The sequence below is a fragment of the Populus nigra genome, chromosome 1 (genome assembly GCF_951802175.1).
Source record: "Populus nigra chromosome 1, ddPopNigr1.1, whole genome shotgun sequence".
NCBI lineage: Eukaryota > Viridiplantae > Streptophyta > Magnoliopsida > Malpighiales > Salicaceae > Populus > Populus nigra.
In genome coordinates, this window is record NC_084852.1 from 48,995,868 (window position 1) to 49,017,558 (window position 21,691).

At 36.2% G+C, this 21,691-nt stretch overlaps 2 protein-coding genes across 5 annotated transcripts; both read left to right on the plus strand.

Moving 5' to 3' along the window:
* Positions 1-4,629: 4,629 nt before the first annotated feature.
* Positions 4,630-6,436, plus strand: LOC133673266 (UPF0481 protein At3g47200-like). Of its 4 annotated transcripts, none has more exons than XM_062095833.1 (2): positions 4,630-4,734; positions 4,985-6,436. In XM_062095833.1, exon 2 carries the CDS (start codon positions 5,062-5,064, stop codon positions 6,370-6,372), a length of 1,311 nt encoding a protein of 436 aa, XP_061951817.1. In that variant the 5' UTR covers positions 4,630-4,734; positions 4,985-5,061; the 3' UTR covers positions 6,373-6,436. The 4 variants fall into 4 exon arrangements, with proteins under 4 accessions (XP_061951817.1, XP_061951068.1, XP_061952496.1 ...); XM_062095084.1 differs by having other exon boundaries at positions 4,649-4,734; positions 5,061-6,436; XM_062096512.1 differs by having other exon boundaries at positions 4,680-4,802.
* Positions 6,437-14,056: 7,620 nt separating this feature from the next.
* On the plus strand, positions 14,057-20,690 carry LOC133678769 (uncharacterized). The gene is made up of 5 exons (XM_062101571.1): positions 14,057-14,334; positions 19,269-19,296; positions 19,524-19,734; positions 20,171-20,366; positions 20,591-20,690. Exons 1-4 carry the CDS (start codon positions 14,279-14,281, stop codon positions 20,290-20,292), a joined length of 417 nt encoding a protein of 138 aa, XP_061957555.1. The 5' UTR covers positions 14,057-14,278; the 3' UTR covers positions 20,293-20,366; positions 20,591-20,690.
* Positions 20,691-21,691: the final 1,001 nt, after the last annotated feature.

Genomic DNA, 21,691 nt, shown 5'->3' on the forward strand with positions numbered 1-21,691 from the left:
AGTATCATTTTTTTAGTATTTTGCTAATAAAGAATTCATGTTCATCGCAGAAATATCATATAACATTCTTAAAGTCTCCATCAAGCATAGTCAGTGTAAAAGATTAAACACGCGCGCGCGCATATATTTATGTTTTGAAGCAAATCTAAGTATGCAAGTTGTAATTTAGAGAAGCTATGTATGTTGAAATAATTCAGATTCGATTCCTTCCAAATATTTTTGTGATTGTCTGACAATATTTTGTGTGATATTTTCATTTCCTTTTTACATTTGTGTTGGAATTTGTTTACGCATCCGTATTAATTAAGTGATTTGGTAATTTTGACAGGAGAGATCACTCAATGAGACAGGACGGAGATTGGTGGAACATCAACTGATCAGCTGATGAACAAGGGAGATCATGGTTCGGTTAACACTAACAAGTTACCAACGTCCATGCAAGAGGAGTTCAATAAATTGCGTCCTTTCTCGGATGAGTGTTCAATCTACAGGGTTCCTAAAAGGCTACTCAAGTTAAATACAAGAGCTTATACACCTCAAGTAGTCTCCATCGGCCCACTTCATCATGGAAAAAAGAGCTACAAGAAATGGAAGTGCATAAGAAAATGTACCTTCAAGATTTTCTTAAATTCAGCGAGGTAAGCCTTGAGGATCTTATTGCATTTGTTGCAGAGAAGGAAACTACATTGCGAAACTGTTATGCAGAAACCTTTGAAAAGCTTAGCAGTGAAAAATTTGTGAAAATGATGCTTCTCGATTGCTCCTTCGTCATTATGGTCTTACTGAGGAGTTGCTTCGGAAATATTGGCTTCGGATCAATGATGTATCCAGGGACATGTGCTTGCTTGAAAATCAGCTTCCATTCTTCATTCTAGAAGACTTGATTATGCTATCCAAAATATGGTGCCCTATTTCCTTGAAGGAGCTTACCTTTGTATTCTTAACACAGAGATGGCCTTCATGGGTGCCACACGACAATTTGGAGGAAATCAAGTTCTGTGAAGCTTTCTTTTGCTTCTGTAATTCTGAAACTTTTCTTACATTGTGTTCTGCCTGTTTCAGTGTCTAAAAATATTTACACTAGTTTTAAGTTCTCTTCATATAAAGGCATTTAATTTTTGTAACCAAATATCCATGCTTGGAACAAGACGACAGCTGGAACCGACGCCACTTATTAAAGAACTCTAAAACGCGTGGGTTTTTTATTGTAGCGCACTGTAGCGTTTTTTCTTTCTCTTCTTTTTTTTTTTTTCGTAGCAGTTTTTTTTTCTGTAGCAGAATTTGTTTTTTCGCTTTTGTTTCTTTTTTTTTACATGCTTTTTTTTCCTTTTTTTTTTTCTACTCAAAATTGACTTCTTCTTCTTCTTTTTTTCAAAATTATCTTTGCTAATTTTTTAAAATATTGAGTTGATTGAAAATTTAACTATATTGTTTTTTCTTTAAAACATTGTGGATTGCTATAATATTCTCATACATTATTTTTTTTTATGATTTATTTATTTTTTTTTCCAAAAAGATCTTTGTAGATTTTATTTTTTATATTAAGTTGGTTAAGAATTTAGCTTTCTAATTTTTTTTTTAAAAAATATGGATTACTACAGTGTTTCCCCTACATAATTTTTGTTTTTCTATAGTGTTTCACCATATATTTTTTAAAAAAATTATCTTTATTGAATTTATTTTTTCAATATTGAGCTAGCTGATAATCTAGCTTTGGCTTTCCCCCCATGTTTTTTTAATTTTTTTTTGTTTTTCTTTTTTTTCCAAAATTGTCATTTTCTACATATTTTCTTTTTTTTTGTTTTGTTTTTTTTCAGAATTATTTTTGTTGATTTTATTTTTTTACTATTAAGCTGGTTGAAAATTTAGTTTTTTTTGTTTTTTTCTTTAAAACACTGTAGCTTTCCCCACGTGTTTTTTTCCACTTTTGTTTCCTTTTTTTTACATGTTTTTTTTTCATTTATTTTACACAAAATTGACTCTCTTTTTTTTCCAAATAGTCTTTGTCGGTTTTTTTTTATATATTGAGTTGGTTGAGAACTTAGTTTTGTAGCTTTTTTAAAAAATTAAAAAAAACACTATGGATTACTACAGTATTAGCTTTTTTTTTCCTTTTAATTTTGTTTAATGAATTTTTTTGTTTGATTTAGTTTGTTAGTGTTAATTTTTTTTTAATTTAGTTATCAGATTTTCATGATACGAATCTCGAATTTGATGGGTTAACCTGATTTGACGAGTTATTTTTTCCATGTAGTTTTGTTTGTTAAAGTTAATTTTCTTTCTATTTAATTATCAGACTTTCATACTTTCATGACACGTATCATGAGCTTGACGAGTTAACTTGATTTGATGGGTTAACCCGTCATTTTGTTTTCTATTTAGTTATCAAAATTTCATGACGGGAATCCCAGGTTTTACGAGATAACCTGGTTTAAAGGGTTAACCCAATTAATTCAATTTTTTTTCTTTTTTTTCATTAGGTTTTTTCCTTCCTGTTTTTGAAAAATATTTTTCCTTCCGGCTCTAAATTGACAAAGACTTAGTTTACGTTTTTGAAAAATATTTTTGAAAAAAATTAATTTTTTATTTTATTTTTTTATTTTAAATTAATATATTTTTAGTATTTTAAAATTATTTTGATGTAATAATTTTAAAAATAATTTTTTTTAAAAAAATCATTGATATGTATTTTAATACAAAAAATTATTTAAAAATTAACATCACTACCGAAGAAGAAGTGATGGTGAATTGGAAATTAGAGCTATGTATGTTGTAATAATTCAGACAACAGCTCGACCACAAACAATAAGAGGCGACTTTGAGCTTTTTTCCTAATGAACATCTTTACACTAAAAAATATAAATTTTGATAAAACTATTAGATCAAGTTTTATAAGCCTGAAACTGAAAAAACCGAATCGAACCCAAACCGAAAAAAACAAGCCACGCTGGAAAAAAACCGAGCCGAATTGATTTGAACCGGTTTTTGTCCTAAAAAAACCGAACTGAAACCGGTAGGTTTCAACCGGTTTTGGTTCGGTTATTTTATTTTTTAAAAATTTGATTTGGTTAATTTTTTTTTGATAAAAACCGAACCAAACAAAAAATAATCACCTCTAATTAGGATGAATTGAAATAAATAAGTTTAGTTTTGATTAGGGAAGAATCGAAAAATAAGAACTCATAGATATAAAAAGTAGGTTCAGGGGGATAATTAATCCCAATTGAAATACTTGAATTTGGAATGATTTGATCGCGTAATGAGAATATAGCTTAGGTATAAGTTAGTTTATATTACATGTAAAAAATTCAACTAGAAACCCATGATTTCGTAGTGCAATGTTCGGTCAAACAAAGGAGGAATGAAGAAATAAAGTAAATTTAAGTAGTAAGAGGAAATGAAATAAAACAAATGAATAATGTAGACTACAAGAAAAGTTTCATGAAAAGATCAAAAACATCACATTAGGACCAATTAAACCTAGGATATTGACCTAGGGATAGAAAAATAAAAGAGTTTATGGTCATAATGAATTGATGAGAATAAATGGAAATTTGACCTCGGGATAGAAAAATAAAAGAGTTTATGGTCATAATGAATTGATGAGAATAAATGGAAATTTTGGGTTATTGAGTTTTTTTCCCATGTTTATCTGTAGAATAAAATTAGAATTCTCAATACCATCTACAAAATTTAATGGTGAGAGTTAAGTCTCAATGTAAGAAAGTTTTTTAGGGCAAAAACCGATTCAAATCAATTCGGCTCGGTTTTTTTCCAGCGTGGCTTGTTTTTTTTTGTTTGGGTTCGATTCGGTTTTTTCAGTTTCAGGCTTATAAAACTTGATCTAATAGTTTTATCAAAATTTATATTTTTTAGTGTAAAGATGTTCATTAGGAAAAAAGCTCAAAGTCGCCACTTATTGTTTGAGGTCCAGCTGGAAGACTCTAAAAGTTGACGAAGACTTTTAGAAATTAATTCATTCACTTTTATATAGCTAGGATTTTATTAAAAATTATTTTTAAGATTTTCTTTTAAACGTGATTAAAATAAAGGTAACATTCTAATTCATTAATTCATCAATCCAGATGCAAAACATCAATTAATTCATCAATCCAGATGCAAAACATCAATTAAGAGCGAAAAGTATCTGAAAAGATCCAGCCCATAATTCTTTTAGCATGCGCAATCTTATTCTCAATCATGTGCTAAATAATATAATTTGAGAAGTCTATCCACGTTTTTTTTTTTTATTCTAACATCTGATCAATTGAGATTTGCGTAACGGGATGGAGACTGTTGGGGGGCCACAACTGAGAAGATGAGGAGGAATAATATAATCATGTTTCGCTTTACATCAACAAAAAAAATTATTTTAAATAAAATTATTTTAAAAAAATATTATTTATCATAATACTACATATAACTTTTTTTAAAAAAATGTTTTTGAAATCATATTTTTTTAAAATTTAATTTTTTTATTTTTTAAAATTATTTTAATGTGTTGAAGTAAGAAATTATTTTTAAAAATAAAAAGATATTATTTTAATATATAACAGGTGTAGTCAACCCCACTTGATAATAATATTGATTTGTCGTTTAGCTGCAAAAGTCTACATTGACGAAGGCTTTGTGTAGAATAAGAACTGATGGAGAAATGCAGAAGCAGAACATTCAAGAAGATTCTGATCAGAAACACTTCAGACCATAGTTTGTGAAAAAACCTAGAGCTACTGAGTGAGTTTTTTGTTTCTGCCAGAAGGCCGCTGAGTGTTTTCTCTATATATGTTTTCAAGCAAATCTAAGTATGCAAGTTGAAGTTTAGAGAAGCTACGTATGCTGTAATAATTCAGATTTGATTCCTTCCAAATATTTTTGTGAATGTTTGACAATATTTTGTGTGATATTTTCATTTCCTCTTTACATTTGTGTTGGAATTTGTTTAAGCATCCGTATTAATTAAATGATTTGGTAATCTTGACTGTAGAGATCATTTCAATGATTGATCTGATGATTCTCTGTGATTCCGGCAAACATCTGATCAATTGAGATTTGCGTCACAGGATGGAGATTGTTGGAACATCAACTGAGCAGATTAAAAGGAATGATCATGTTTCGCTTGACATTGACAAATTAACAGCGTCTGTGCAAGAGGAGTTGAAAACCTTGCATGCCTTCTCTAATACGTGTTCCATCTACAGAGTTCCTAAAAGACTACGCGACTCGAAGGAATATGCCTACAAGCCTCAACTAGTCTCCATTGGGCCCATTCACCATGGAAAAGAAGAGCTGAAAGAAATGGAAGCGCATAAAAAAATATACCTGCAAGAGTTTCTTAATCTGAGTGAGTTAAGTGTCAAGGAATGTATTGCAGCTGTTGCAGAGAAGGAGACAAGTTTGCGCAACTGTTATGCAGATAATTTTGAAAATATTAGTACAGAGGACTTTGTGAAAATGATGTTGCTAGATAGCTCCTTCATCATTATGGTCTTCCTGAAACAGCTTGGCCCTTGCTTCCAAATAAACAACGACCGTATATTCGATAAATCGTGGATGATAGAAGACATAAAGATGGACACGTGCTTGCTTGAAAATCAGATTCCGTTCTTCATTCTTGACGACTTGGTTAAGCTTTCCAAAAGACAGGGCGGATGTTCCATGATTGAGCTTACTCGTGATTTCTTATCAAGCACATTTGGGGATTCATGGGTGCCAAAGGACATTTTGAAGCAAATCAAATCCTCTGAAGTAGAGCATTTTGTTGACTTTCTAAGAAAGTGTCAGCGGCCAGCAGAGCGGACAAAGCCACAGCCTCAGCCTCTTGAAACTCGAACCACACCGAGTGCAATGGAGCTCCATCATTCTGGAGTCAAGTTTAAGTTGGGGTCCAAGGAAAAAATATTTGACATTAACTTTGATTATCATAAAGGGATACTGGAAATACCACCACTATTTTTAGAGGATGATACAGAGAAGTTATTTAGAAACCTCCACGCCTTTGAGCAATGCCATAGCAGAGTTGGATACGTAAGTGACTATATAGCTACCATCAAAGACCTTGTTCGTGGTATCAATGATGTAGAAATACTTGCTAAGAAAGGAATTATACATAATTGGCTCAGTGATAATGATGCAGTTATGAGTGTTCTCCATGATCTTGACAGAGGAAATAAGGTCTCCCTTGACAATTTTTACTATACGGATGTCGTTGAAGATCTGAATAAGTACTGCAGAAAGCGGAGGCACAAATGGATTGCGGCCTTGAAACATAATTATTTCCATAATCCATGGGTTTCCATCTCTGTTGTTGCAGCTGGGGCTCTTCTAATACTCACTGTCATACAAGCAGTGTGTTCTGTCATTCAAGTGAAATAGGTTCTACCCTTTCGATCGTGTCCTACAAATTAAAGTGTGTTCTGTTTGTGTTTCCTGTGAGATTGCTATAATGTACTTCATTAAATGATCTGTGCTAGTTTCTTCAACGTCTTGTTTTCTCTGCAAAATGGTTTGTATCAATCAACATGCTATCAATTAGTCTGAAAAGGATCATGTAATGAATGGCATAGAAGTGACTTTTCAGTATTGAAATAACTTAGTTTTAAGCATGGTTGTCAGATCTTGCCCATTGGAATAGATTCGGGCCTTAATCTTAAGCCTTAATAGGCTTCTGTAAAACAATCTAAGCAAAATTTGAGTACGGTCATGCATTCCGTTTGTGCTGCTGGTATCTAATTATAGGTACTCTTGCACCTTTGTACATAAAAATCAAATCATTTCTTCAGAAATAGCATTGTAACACATAGTGTTAACCTTACAGAAATTCATTATTCGAAACAGTAATCATTACAATGAACAGGCTAACTGATAATTAGAAGCTTAACATTGATTAGCAAGGGAGGAGTACACAGCAATCAGAAGTCTATGGGAAACATTTGAAATGGTAGAAGCTACGTACAGTTGAATAACAGAACACACTGGTTGTATAACAGTGAGTACGAGAAGAAGAACTGCTGCAATAAGAGGTGTCAATGTATATTATGGCAAGAATATCAACAATATATGGCAACCAAATTGTAACAGAATATCTTGTATTTATTGTATTTATTATAGACTACAAATCAGGGATTAGAGACAGTAAATTAGGGATTATTACATGTATTTAGAGGACTGAATTCTTCCGGGAGAAATCAATCAAACAGAGAACAATTTTATATTGAAATCTGATATTTGTGACATGGTATCAGAGCCAATTATTTTCTAGAGCTTTGTTCTTCTCTTCAGTTTACAGACTGAATTCGTCAGTATTTGGTGATTTTTTTTTGGTTCCTAGGATGTCTGAAGAGGCTTTTCTTACTCGATTCAATGGCAAAAACTATGCCAGTTGGGAGTTTCAGTTTCGTATGTTTGTTAAAGGGAAGGAATTATGGGGGCATCTCGATGGATCTTCACCAGCACCAACCGATCCACAGGAGCTAAGTATATGGACTACCAAGGATGCAAAAATTGTCTCTTGGATACTGGGGTCTGTTGAACCCCATATGATCAACAATCTTCGATCGTTTGGCACAGGGAAGGAGATTTGGGACTACTTCAGACGCATATATTCCCAGAACAATTCAGCTCAAAAATCTCAAGTCGAAATGGGTATTGCCAATTACAAACAAGGTAATCTCTCAATTGAACAATTCTATGCTGGATTTCTAAACCTATGGAGTGAATATACTGGCATAATTTACTCTAAAATACCAAAGGAGAGTTTAGAAGCACTATACCTTGTTTATGCCGAGAGCCAGAGGGACCAGTTCTTGATGAAACTCAGGCCAGAATTTGAGGCTGTGAGAGCTGGCTTGATCAACCGAAGTCCAGTGCCCACTTTGGATGAATGTTTGGGGGAACTATTACGGGAAGAACAACGACTCGCCACTCAACACGAGTTGACTCAGGACACTGTCACAGAGATGAATGTGGCTTACATGGCTCAAGAAAGGGGACGACAAAGGGGTGTGAGTGTGCAGTGTTTTAATTGCAAAGAATTAGGGCACATTGCCAGAAATTGCAGCAAGAAATTCTGTAATTATTGTAAGAAAGAGGGGCATGTAATCAAGGAATGTCGTCTGCGACCACAGAATCGGCAAGGGTTTACTGTACAATCAAAATTGGGAGCTGCTTCTATGGCTGCTGCAGCCGTGTCCTCACCGTCAACACCAGAATCTTCATCGTCGGTGAGCTCTTTGTCGAGCACTCTCACTCCCGAGATGGTGCAGCAAATGATAGTATCTGCCTTCTCTGCACTTGGGATTTCTGGTAAGAAAAATAAACTGAACTTTCCCTTGGATTCGACACATAATAAACAATGGTTAATGGATTCGGCAGCGTTGAATCACATGACCAGCAGTGAAAATGGGTTGTGTAATGTGCGAAAATACATGGGTAATCAACATATACATGTAGCAAATGGTGATAATTTGCCGATTTTGTCGATTGGAAATTTGGGGTCTTATTTCAAAAATATTTTTGTGTCACCAAAATTATCCACAAGTTTACTCTCTGTTGGTCAAATGGTAGAAAATGACTGTGAAATTCACTTTAATCGTCATGGTTGTTGTGTGCAGGATCAAGTGTCGGGGAAGGTGATGGCGAAGGGGCCTAAAGTGGGACGTTTATTTCCAATACAATTTTCTATTCCTAGTATTAATTCCTGTGGTTATTCTACTGTCATTAATAATCCTCATTTTTGGCATAAAAAATTGGGACATCCCAATTCTAATGTATTGACTCATCTTATGAAACATGGATATTTGGGGAATAAAAATTCTTTTTCAACAGACTTTTTGGATTGTAGTTCTTGCAAATTGGGTAAAAGCAAAGCATTATCATTTCCTTCACATGGTTGTCGTGATTCTAAATGTTTTGAAATTATTCATACTGATGTATGGGGCGTAAGCCCTGTTATCTCTCATGCTCAGTATAAATATTTTGTCATGTTTATTGATGATTTTAGTCGTTTCACTTGGATATATTTTCTCCGATCTAAGGCTGATGTATTCTCAACATTTCAGGCTTTCCTTGTATTTGTTGAAAATCAATTTTCTGCTCATATTAAAATACTTCATTCTGACTCCGGGGGGGAATATGTGTCTAAAGAATTTCAGGAATATCTCAAAAACAAAGGGATTCTCTCTCAAAGATCTTGTCCTTACACTCCTCACCAAAATGGAGTTGCTGAGCGTAAGAATCGTCATCTTTTACATGTTGTTCGCACCTTATTAATTGATTCTTCGATACCTACTCGATTTTGGGTAGAAGCTTTGTCAACAGCCGTTCATCTAATTAATCGTTTGCCTTAAGTTCTAAACTTTGCATTTCCATACTCTATTTTATTTGGTGTTATTCCTAAGTATGATTCTCTCCATGTTTTTGGGTGTGTTTGTTTTGTTCACTTACCATTTACTGAACGTAATAAACTTTCAACCCAAGCTGCTCGTTGTGCTTTTCTAGGATACAGTAATTCTCATAAAGGGTTTGTGTGTTATGATGCAAATGCTCATAAAATTCGTATCTCTCGAAATGTGATTTTCTTTGAAAATCAGAATTTTTTTCCTTCTTGTCCCTCTACAGAATCCACTCCTATCCAGCTTCCCACGTTTGATGATGATAGTCCATCTTATATCTTTGAACTTTTTAAGCCAGGAATTGTATATCAGAGACGTCATCCACCATCCACTTTGCCCCTTCCGGACACGGAACCAACATCTGATCATTCCCCGCAACTAAAAGACGATCAACTCAAGTTTCACGTGCCCCAAATAGGTATGGATACTCAGCAACTACTATTGATAGTACTTTTGTGCCTAAGACTTATGCTCAGGCTTCTACCCAAGACTGTTGGCAACAGGCCATGAAAGAGGAACTTCAGGCTCTTCAGGATAATCACACATGAGATATTGTTTCTTGTCCTACCGGAATTAAACCTATTGGCTGCAAATGGGTATACACTATTAAATTCCAACCTGATGGATCTATGGAACGATATAAAGCACGGTTGGTGGCTCTTGGAAATTGTCAGGCATATGGTATTAATTACGAGGAGACATTTGCACCTATGGCTAAAATGACTACCATACGAACCATTATGGCAATTGTTGCTACCAAGAGATGGCCACTTCGTCAAATGGATGTAAAAAATGCATTTTTACATGGAGACCTGAAAGAGAATATTTATATGACTCCTCCTTCTGGTATGTTTACTTACCCATCTGATAAAGTCTGCTGGTTGAAACGGTCCCTGTATGGTCTAAAACAGGCACCACGGGCAAGGTTCGAAAAATTTCGCACTACTCTTCTGAAACTTAAATTTATTCAAAGCCAATATGATTCCTCTCTGTTTCTTCAGCAAACTACTACTGGTATTATTGCTCTTCTGGTATATGTGGATGATATTATCATTACAGGATCTGACATTCCACTCATTGAGGATTTACAGCGTTCTCTTAACAGTGAATTTCATATGTAGGATCTGGGACACCTTCATTATTTCCTTGGTCTATAGGTGCACTCTATGTCCAATGGGATTTCTCTACATCAGCACAAATACACCCAAGAGATTCTTCTCTTGGGCGGTCTTGAATCAGGGAATAACGTTCTTACACCTCTCGAGATTAATTTAAAACTTTGTTAGAATGATGGTGACCTATTACCTGATCCCTCCATATACAGGCAATTGATGGGCAGTTTGAATTATCTAACCATTACTCGGCCAAATATTTCTTTTGTAGTACAACAAGTCAGTCAGTTTTTACAGGCTCCTCGTCAACCTCATTTAGCTGTTGTCCGAAGAATTCTTCGCTATCTTAAAGGCACATCTGGGCGAGGATTATTTTTTCCTGCTAATAATTCATTACAATTAATAGGTTATATTGATGCAGATTGGGCAGGGTGCATGGATACACGTCGGTCTGTTACTGGGTGGTGTATGTTTCTTGGAAATGCTTTAATTTCATGGAAAAGCAAAAAGCAAGACCGAATCTCAAAATCTTCCACAGAATCTGAGTATCGAGCTATGTCCTCCGCATGTTCTGAAATTGTGTGGCTCCAAGGTTTGCTACGTGAACTTGGTTTTCCTCAGCACACTCCTACACCTCTTCATGCTGATAACACAAGTGCTATTCAGATTGCTACTAATAATGTGTTTCATAAACGCACCAAACATATTGAAGTTGATTGTCACTACATTCATGAAACTCTTGATCATAATATTCTTACACTACCTTATATTTCCACCGAGCACTAGACAGCCGATGTCTTTACGAAGGCCTTGTCTCGACCTCGACATCAACTCATGATTGACAAATTGATGCTTCTTGATCGGCCAGCATCAATTTGAGGGGGGATGTTAGTGTATATTATGGCAAGAATATCAACAATATATGGCAACCAAATTGTAACAGAATATCTTGTATTTATTGTATTTATTATAGACTACAAATCAGGGATTAGAGACAGTAAATTAAGGATTATTACATGTATTTAGAGGACTAAATTCTTCCGGGAGAAATCAATCAAACAGAGAACAATTTTACATTGAAATCTGATATTTGTGACAAGAGGTATTATGGCCCATGGAGTACTGAAATAATCTTGTTTCTGTTAACGTAAAGAATAATTATAGGAATCACATAATAGGAATCACAAAATATTTTAGTTTTCTAATTATCCTTATTCGATTGTAAATCATCCGATATTATTTCCTAGACTAGTGTAATGAGTCTTTTCCTAATTAGTCTCTGTACAGGCTATATATAAGCCTCTTCTGCTCATCAATTGGTACTGCAATAAAAACAATACATGTTCTTCCTCTGTTCAACATGGTATCAGAGCAGAAATTCTAGGGCCATAGAATTTCTATAAAACAGGATGGAAACACCTTCCGTTGGGGTGAAAACATACGAGGGGGAGAACTCAATTCTTGCAGATCTGACAGCAGGAATGACACAACTTGCCAGCCATGAACCTTAGATATTATGGCAACAGAAGGATCTACAAGGGCGCCAGATGGATAAGAACCACCCAACATTATGATTTGACATTGAGTTTCACGTCGAATGTAACCAAAGGCTTCATCAAGTCCTGGTAGGGGTTTAGTCTGGAGGAAATCACTATGAACCTTACCAAAGACATCATCTAAACCTGCAAGAAAGTCATAGATACGATCTTTCATGATCTCCTCTTGACGGATTTTGATATCTTGAGCACACACCGTTTTAATTGGACGTCATTGATCAAGCTCCTGCCAAAGATGTTTCAATTCAGTGAAGTATATTGGAATCAGTCTACCTCATTGTTGAATATTAGTTGCTTGACAACGCAATTCATAGATTTGAGCCTCATCAAAAAACATTTCCTTATGAAATCTGTGGCGAAAAATTCAATCAATTATGGAGAAAATTTGTGGTCTATATACAAGGGACAAGCGTAAACTCTAAATTAGTGGTGTGAAAATTAAAAAATGAACTACGTCAAAATATCAATTAGTCAGACATTTCCTTATGGAGTCAACAAAATGTTTTACTTCAGAGGAATACATTTCCTCTAAAATGTCTTCTGTCAACCAACTATACATGCCATCTTCCTTTGAAGAGCTTGTAGGTAAACTGATCAGTACAAGTTTAAAAGAATTCCTGCAAGAAGAACATATGCTACTCTTTAAAAGAGAAAAAGAAAAGAAATACATGGGCTGTTCTTAAGCTGGCCCCTGTCAAACATAAAGAGAGCATAAAGCAAATTCAACATTCTTTCCATACAACAAAAAAGATGAATGCATACCTCTCACTTGCTTGTCTGTGGAGCAAAGTGTTTTTGCAACTTGTAGAGCTAATTAAATAGATTTCTATTTGAACATAATTGTAGAACTAATAATAGAAAACTTTGGATTTAACAAAGCTTCCTGCAGAATTCTAGTTTTCTGCAGCCTACATCTAACAATCTGACCTATCCACATGATGAGATCATTAGGAGAGATTCCCCTCTCCCCATGTTCTCTTAAGTTCCTCTGCATGCATCCAGATGCCATAATAGCAGCATGAATTCTATATTCTTAAACCATCACTCAAGCATAGAAAGCATAAAGGTAACTCAATGTCCTGCCATTCTATATTCTTATAACTTGGAGGTTATTGCCCAATTCCTTAAAATCTTCTATTATAATGCATCTTCCTTTCGAAGACATAATTAATTGTGTGCTAGGAATATGTGTCTGTTTGGTAATGTATTTTTAAAAAGTTTTTTTTAATTGAAAATACATTAAAATAATAATTTTTTTATATTTTTTATTTATTTTTAACATTAACACGCTAAAACCATAAAAAATACTTGAAAAAACATCAATTTAATATTTTTTCATGCAAAAAACACTTTAAAAGACATTAAACTACAAAAACAAAACATCTTACCAGTTTCAATGGAAATCATTAATAATTAATAATGCCGAATTCGTGAGATGACTAGCCTTCTAAAAAGTTAATACATTTAGCTAGCTCTTAAAAGGGATCATCTCACTTTGGGCATTAACCCCTCCTGCAAATGTGGATTATCCTATAATCCAAACGATACAAGAATATAAAAATAAGACAGTAAAAAAACTGCACATGCATCCTTTAAGCACAAGAATCTGTCAGCCTTCCATTTATGTAAACATTTCGACAAGTAAAGCATATCAGTGCAATTACCATAGATTAATTCTAGATGAACTTCATCTGTAAATCAGGCATGGCTAGTTTGGTGGGTGTGTGTGTACTGTGCGCGATGATGTAGCTGTGGTATGCTAAAATCTGCAGATGCAAACACTTTATAAGGTTAATTGCTTTATATTAATCATATACTGTCTGAACAGCATTTTCGATGAAGTTTTGTATCATTTTGATTGAGCCATAGCTGTTCATGTTAGATTAGTCATGCATGGATGATCTCTGATCTTAAAACTGCCTAAAATAGATTTGTGTCTTCCAGGATATAGGGACATTCTTCATGGATATAGTCAACTCTTCTCACAGGTATGCAACTGGACGAACTTCTGTTAGCAAGTTCTGGTACTGATTGTCATTTTTAGTTAAAATTCCGGCAGTGATTTTTGAAGTAAAATTTCTATGCATTCATATGGATGATTCTAAGTTCATAGAAATGGTTGCTAAGTTCCTTTCCTGTCATTTACCTGACTATCTGGTTGCTCGTACTCTATCCACACTGGTCTCTTACCCTGTGTTATTTTGACACCTTTGCCTGATGTATGAGTAGGTCAGATCCAAAGCGACTGGCTAGCACATTACAGACTGAAAATGAGGAATCATGTGTTGGGAAAACTAGGGACAACTAACCGGATCAATTCAGCGGAATACAATTCACAATTCACAAGTCCCAATTCTTTTTCCCTCTTTGTGCAGTAAAAAACAGAATCAAACAATGAACAAATATAATGCAACAATCACACAAATTAACATCAAGATTTTTACGTGGAAAACCTGATGCGGGAAAAACCACGGGACCGAAGTCCACCTAAAAACTTCCACTATCACAAATAATGGGTTCACAATAGTTCTTCCTCAGATTCAACTAAGGTCTACAACATATATATCATCAAGAACAACTTATTCTCGGATTATAACAAGATTAAAGAGAGTAATGTTAGAGAAAAGCTCACAACACTGACAGCCCCGTTTTCTGTCAAAACGACCAGCTTCCACACCACCAATCTTCAATCCAACCGTTCAGAATGAAGAGTAACGTGTCTAGAAGCTGTTGTCCAAATCTCAACTCGATCCAACGGTGAACGAACTGGAAATCGAAGAAAGAAGACAAACTGCTCTGGAAATCCACCAATCTTTCTTTCTCACGTTTTTCTCTGCTCTCTTTTGTTCTTCGCTACTGCCTCTACAGTGGCAGTTTCATTTTAAATCAAAGAGGCAGCCAGCTGCCTCCTTAATTAATGTGGTGGTCCCCCCATCACATGGTGCGGGACCACACAACAAATCTCCCCCTCACGCACCATGTGAGGAATTCGCCATACTGGCGATCAACATGTAAGCTTCAATTTAGGAGGCTCTGACAAGCCTGCTTCCCTTCTGCAAAACTCAAACTTCTCTCTCGGTAGAGGTTTGGTCATCATGTCTGACACGTTGTCATCGGTATGGATTTTCTCAACAACAAATGACTTCATCTCCATAGCATCTCGAATCCATTGATATCTAACCTCAATGTGCTTTGACCGAGAGTGAAAAGTAGGATGCTTACTGAGATGGATTGCACTTTGACTATCACAGTGCAACACAAAGTTCTCTTGAACTAGGCCAAGTTCATGTAAGAACTTCTTCATCCATAACAACTCTTTGCCCCCTTTAGTAAGAGCAATATATTCAGCCTCAGTAGTGGATAATGACACACATTTTTGCAACCTTGATTGCCATGAGACTGCTCCCCCTGAAAACTTCATCAAGTATCCTGATGTGGACTTTCTAGAATCAACATCACCAGCCATATCTGCATCTGTGTATCCATCCAACACAGGTTTATCATTACCAAAACATAAGCTGAAACTAGAAGTACCTTTGAGATACCTGAGTATCCATTTCACTGCTGACTAGTGTTTTTTACCAGGATTGGAGAGGAACCAACTAACCACACCAACTGCATGAGCTATATCCGACCTTGTGCAAACCATGGCATACATCAAGCTACCAACTGCGGATGCATAAGGAACCTTTTTCATCTCATCTCTTTCTTCATCACTTGAAGGACACTGCTTAGAACTTAGTTTAAAGTGGCTTGCAAGTGGAGAACAAACCGGTTTGGAGTTGTTCATGTTGAATCTCTCAAGTACCTTTTGGACATATCTCTCCTGAGATAGCCAAAGTTTCTCCTTTTTCCTGTCACGTGTGATCTTTATGCCAAGAATCTGTTTTGCCGGTCCTAAGTCTTTCATTGCAAAAGACTTGCTTAACTCTTCCTTCAAAATCTGAATCTTCTTAGCATCATGGCTAACAATCAACATATCATCCACATACAATAGAAGAATAATAAAGTTTCCATCTGGAAACCTTTTCATAAATACACAATGATCAGAAGTGGTCCTGTCATAACCATGATCCACCATAAAAGAATCAAACTTCTTATACCACTGCCTTGGAGCTTGCTTTAACCCATATAGGCTCTTTTTCAACTTGCAAACTAGCTGCTCTTTACCTTTTGCTTCAAACCCTTCAGGCTGCTCCATGTAGATTTTCTCATCTAAATCACCATGGAGAAAGGCAGTTTTCACATCAAGTTGCTCAACTTCAAGATTCAAACTAGCAGCTAAGCCAAGCACAACTCGGATTGAAGACATCTTGACCACTGGTGAAAAGATTTCTTCAAAATCAATACCCTTCTTCTGACCGAAACCTTTCACAACCAATCTTGCCTTGTACCTTGGTTGTGAGCAATGTTCATCAATTTTCAACCTGAACACCCATTTGTTCTTGAGTGCTCTCTTACCTTTAGGAAGCTTCACTAACTCAAAGGTATGGTTTTCATGCAAGGATTTCATCTCTTCTTGCATTGCTTGCAACCACTCACTTTTCTTCTCATGTGACATGGCTTCATCAAAGCATTCTGGCTCTCCCCCGTCAGTAACCAGCACATACTCATGAGGAGAGTATTTGGTGGAAGGTTGACGAGGTCTAGTTGACCTCCTCAATTGTGGCTCATCTGGAGCTTCCTGCATAACCTGTTCAGGAATAACATCAATATCATCATTAGTTGATTCATGATCACCAACTAATGGCTCAATAAGAAAACCACCATTATCATCATTTTGCAAATCTCCCCCATGATTAGCAGGCATCAAAGGTAACTGTGGAGTAGGTCTTGGATTTGAATTAGATGGAATAAAAGTTGTAGACTCTGTTTTCTCCTTCAGTTCAAAGTCTTCAATGGTTTGATCTTCAAAAAAGATAACATCTCTGCTTCTCACAATTTTCTTCTCCTTTGGATCCCACAACCTATAGCCAAACTCATCATCTTCAGATCCCAAGAAAATACACTGCTTTGTCTTGCTGTCAAGCTTGGACCTTTCATCCCTTGGAACATGTACAAATGCTCTGCATCCAAACACTCTCAAGTGTGCATAGGAAACATCCTTTCCTTTCCAAACTCTATCTGGAACATCAAACTCAAGAGGAACTGATGGAGAAAGGTTGATCATGGCAACTGCAGTCTTTATTGCCTCACCCCAAAAGGACTTAGACAGCTTTGCATGAGAGAGCATACATCTAATTCTTTCAACAATGGTTCTGTTCATTCTCTCAGCCACTCCATTCTGCTGTGGAGTCTTAGGAACTGTCTTCTCCAACTTGATACCATGTTCCCTGCAATACTTTTCAAAAGGACCCCTGTATTCACCACCATTGTCTGCTCGAACACATTTCAGCTTTCTACCAGTTTCTCTTTCAACTCTGGCATGGAAATCCTTAAAGACATCAATCACCTGATCTTTGGATTTCAAACAAATAGCCCAAATCTTCCTGGAGTGATCATCAATAAAACTAACAAAGTACAATGCACCTCCAAGAGACTTATCAATCATAGAGCAAACATCAGTATGAACTAAATCAAGAACATGTGACCTTCTATGTGAAGGTGATCTTTGAAATGCAACTCTATGTTGTTTACCAACTAAACAATGAGTACATGTGTTCAGGTTCATACCTTTTAAAGGAAGGTAGTTCTTCTTGGCAAGGATGCCAAGGCCTTTCTCACTCAAATGTCCAAGTCGCTTATGCCATAGATCAGTAGAGCAATCTTCAATTGCATTCACCTCCCCTTTGATCACCTTGGCTTGTGACATGTAGAGACCCATCTTCTTCCCTTTAGCAACAATTAGGGAATTTCTGGAGAGCTTCCATTTACTAGCTCCAAAGTAATTGTGGTAGCCTTCTTCATCAAGAGTACCTGTAGAGATCAAATATAGGCGCATATCAGGCACATGCCTAACATCTTTGAGTAGCAACTTGCACCCAGTATTGGTTTCCAACCAAATATCTCCAATGCCCACAACACTAGCCATCCCTTGATTTCCCATCCTAACTTGACCAAAGTCACCAGCAGTGTAGGATGTGTGAAAATCATGTCGGGGTGTAACATGGTAAGAAGCTGTTGAATCTGCAACCCAGATGGTATCTTGGCATGCAAGATTAACACAGCCATCATCACACACAATGGCAACATCACCATCAGATACAATTGCAGCTGTACCATTCTCTCCATTCTTGTCTTCATCTCTACCCTTTTTATCTCTTTTATACTTTCTGCAATCCTTTTGCATATGCCCAGGCTTGTCACAATAATAACACTTAAAACCCTTCCTTGACTGAGATCTTCCTCTTGGCTTCCATTTACCTTTTCTATTGCTGGATTCTCCATCTTGCTTGCCGTGAGAGAACCTGCTTTGACTTCTCCCTCGACTTTCTGTAACAAGTGCATGAGACTTGGAAGTGCTTGTCCCTTTCCTCCTCTTCTTTTCATTGAGGATACAATCCTTCACTGTTTTCAAAGTGAGCTTTCCATTCGGAGTAGAATTGCTAAGTGACACCACCAAAGTCTCCCAACTATCCGGCAATGAACTCAATAGGATTAATGCTTGCATTTCATCGGCTAACTCAAGGTTCATCAATAACAGCTGATTCAAGAACCCTTGGAATACATTTATATGCACTGAAGCATCTTCACCATCTCTGTACTTCAAATTCACAAGGTCTCTAATTACAAAAACCTTGTTTTGTGTACTCTCCTTGGCAAAGGTTTCTTCCAACATCTTCCACACTGTATAGCAGTCATGTTCTTGAGAAATATGATTAATGGACTTAGAAGATACCCATTTTCTAACATTAGCGGTAGCCTTTCTATTAAGTCCATTCCATTTTGCATCATCCATATCATCAGGCTTTATTCCTTTACATTCAATCGGCAAAGCCAAATCATTGCAACCGTTCAGAATGAAGAGTAACGTGTCTAGAAGCTGTTGTCCAAATCTCAGCTCGATCCAACGGTGAACGAACTGGAAAAGAAGAAAGAAGACAAACTGTTCTGCTGCCTCCTCTTTTTTCTTTCTCACGTTTTTCTCTGCTCTCTTTTGTTCTTCGCTACTGCCTCTACAGTAGCAGTTTCATTTTAAATCAAAGAGGCAACCAGCTGCCTCCTTAATTAATGCGGTGGTCCCCCCATCACATGGTGCGGGACCACACAACATCATGCACAACTTACAATATGCTGAAGGTATGTCTCCATTCTTATCTCTTTCTTACTGATATAGAATTTTGTGTATGTGTACCTTGATATATAGAATTTATTTCGATCTTTTCGAAAATTATTTTGATAGTAACTTGGTTAGGGCTGTACTTAGTATCCATTCGACACTTGCCTTGCAGTTTTTTTTTTTTTTCATTTTCATATTACATAAATTTTCCTGCTAAAACACTCTACACATTTACTGGAACCTTTAGGTCTCCCGCCACCTATTCAGATGGACCAAAGAAATGGCTTATGCAGATTATTATGAGCGTGCTCTGACAAATGGTTTGCTAGGCATCCAAAGAGGAACAGAGCCTGGAGTGATGATATACATGCTTCCACAACATCCTGGAAGTTCCAAAGGCAAAAGCTATCATGGATGGGGAACATTGTATGATACTTTTTGGTGCTGCTATGGAACAGGTGTGGAATCTGTTACCCGCCTTATCCTTTCTTGCCTGCTAATACATTCACCATTTTTAAATCATTTTTTACTGCTAATAAACCGCATTGTTTTACTCCACACAATGCATTTTGATTTTTTTCATATGATTTTTAATCCAATGCGGATTATTCCTTCCTTTGTTGCATCTGAAGTTTTCAAATATTTTTAAACTGATGCAGTTTATTCCCTCTCGAAGCACGTAGGATTCTTTTCAAATGATTTTTAATCCGATGCAGATCAAACCTCTATTCATTGTGTTTGAAGTTTTCAAATGTTTTTAAACCAATGCGATTAATGCCAATCGATGTGTGTGGATTTCTTTTCAAATGATTTCTAATCCGATGCAGATCATTCCACCATTCCTCTGCTTCTGTGCTAACAATTTGATATTATTTTTTGTTTCTGACTCTAAAGGAATTGAATCATTTTCAAAGCTGGGAGATTCCATATATTTTGAAGAGGAAGGAGAAGCCCAGGTCTTTAAATTATTCAGTATATATCAAGCTCTGTTGATTGGAAATCTGGACAGATCATGATCAATCAGAAAGTTGATCCTGTTGTTTCTTCGGATCCTTATCTTCAGGTGACTTTCACCTTTTCTCCAAACGAGGTATTCGCTACAATTGATCTATCACAGAAGCATACAGAAGTCCTTGCTATATATAAAAAAATTTAACATGGATCCTCCTTGATTAGGAAAAGGAGAGAAAAACACTGCTAAATCTCCAGTAAACTTGTTATCATTTTCTTTGCGCAAGAGCTCATAGAATCAAAAGTTTTAATAAGAGCTGAGAAAAGGGTAACTGATGATCATAATGGATCTGATTTGTGCAGGGGTCAAGCCAAGCATCTACCTTGAATTTGAGGATACAGTTTGGACACATTTAGATGGTGCTACCGCAACAATAAACTCTCAGAGTTTGGCTATACCGGCTCCGGGTGTGAAGCATACTCATGAATCATGACTGTTTATTTCTTAATCTACATGTTTCTCATATTTGATTTAATTTGTTTCGTAAGAGCTAATGGCTAGAGAGATTGAAGCATACATAGGCTGTTTATTGCTCAAGGTATGAGCTCGTTTGGAACCTTTCGATTGGCATCTTCGGAGGAAACCCTGGTGCTGTCTTTAATATTCTGCTTCTAATGCAGGTAGTTTCTTATCAGGCAATACTCTATGGTCCTTACCTACTTGCTGGTCATACCAGTGGTGACTGGAACCTCAAAGCTTGGTCTGCTGATTCTCTTTCAGACTCTTAACACCAATCCCTGCCTCTTACAATGAACAACTAGAATCTTTTTCCCAAGACTTTGGAAATTCAACTTTTGTGTTAACAAATTCAAACCAGTCAATTACAATGGAAGAGCACCCGAAATCTGGCACTGACGCTTGTCTTCAAGCCACATTTAGAATTGTCTTTAATGACTCTTCTTCCTCCGAAGTCCTCGGAATTAATGATGTTATTGACACATCAGTGATGCTTGAACCATTTGATCTTCCTGGAATGCTTTTAGTGCAGCAAGGAAAAGACAGCGGCCTTGCCGTCACAAATTCTGCTGCAGATGATGGTTCATCTATCTTCCATGTGGTTTTGGGACTAGATGGAAAAGATGGAACTGTGTCCCTGGAATCAGGAAGCCAGGAGGGTTGCTATATATACAGTGGTGTCAATTACAAGTCAGGCCAGAGCATGAAGCTTAGCTGCAAGCTAGGGTCCTCAGATCCAGGATTTAATCAGGGAGCCAGCTTTGTAATGAACAAAGGACTAAGTGAATATCATCCAATCAGCTTTGTGGCAGAGGGGGACAAAAGGAATTTTCTTCTTGCACCATTACATAGTTTGAGGGATGAATTTTACACCATTTATTTTAACATTCAAGCTTAAAATGTGTGGATAGAGCTATTGTTTCCATGATTGGAAGATAAAGTACAGC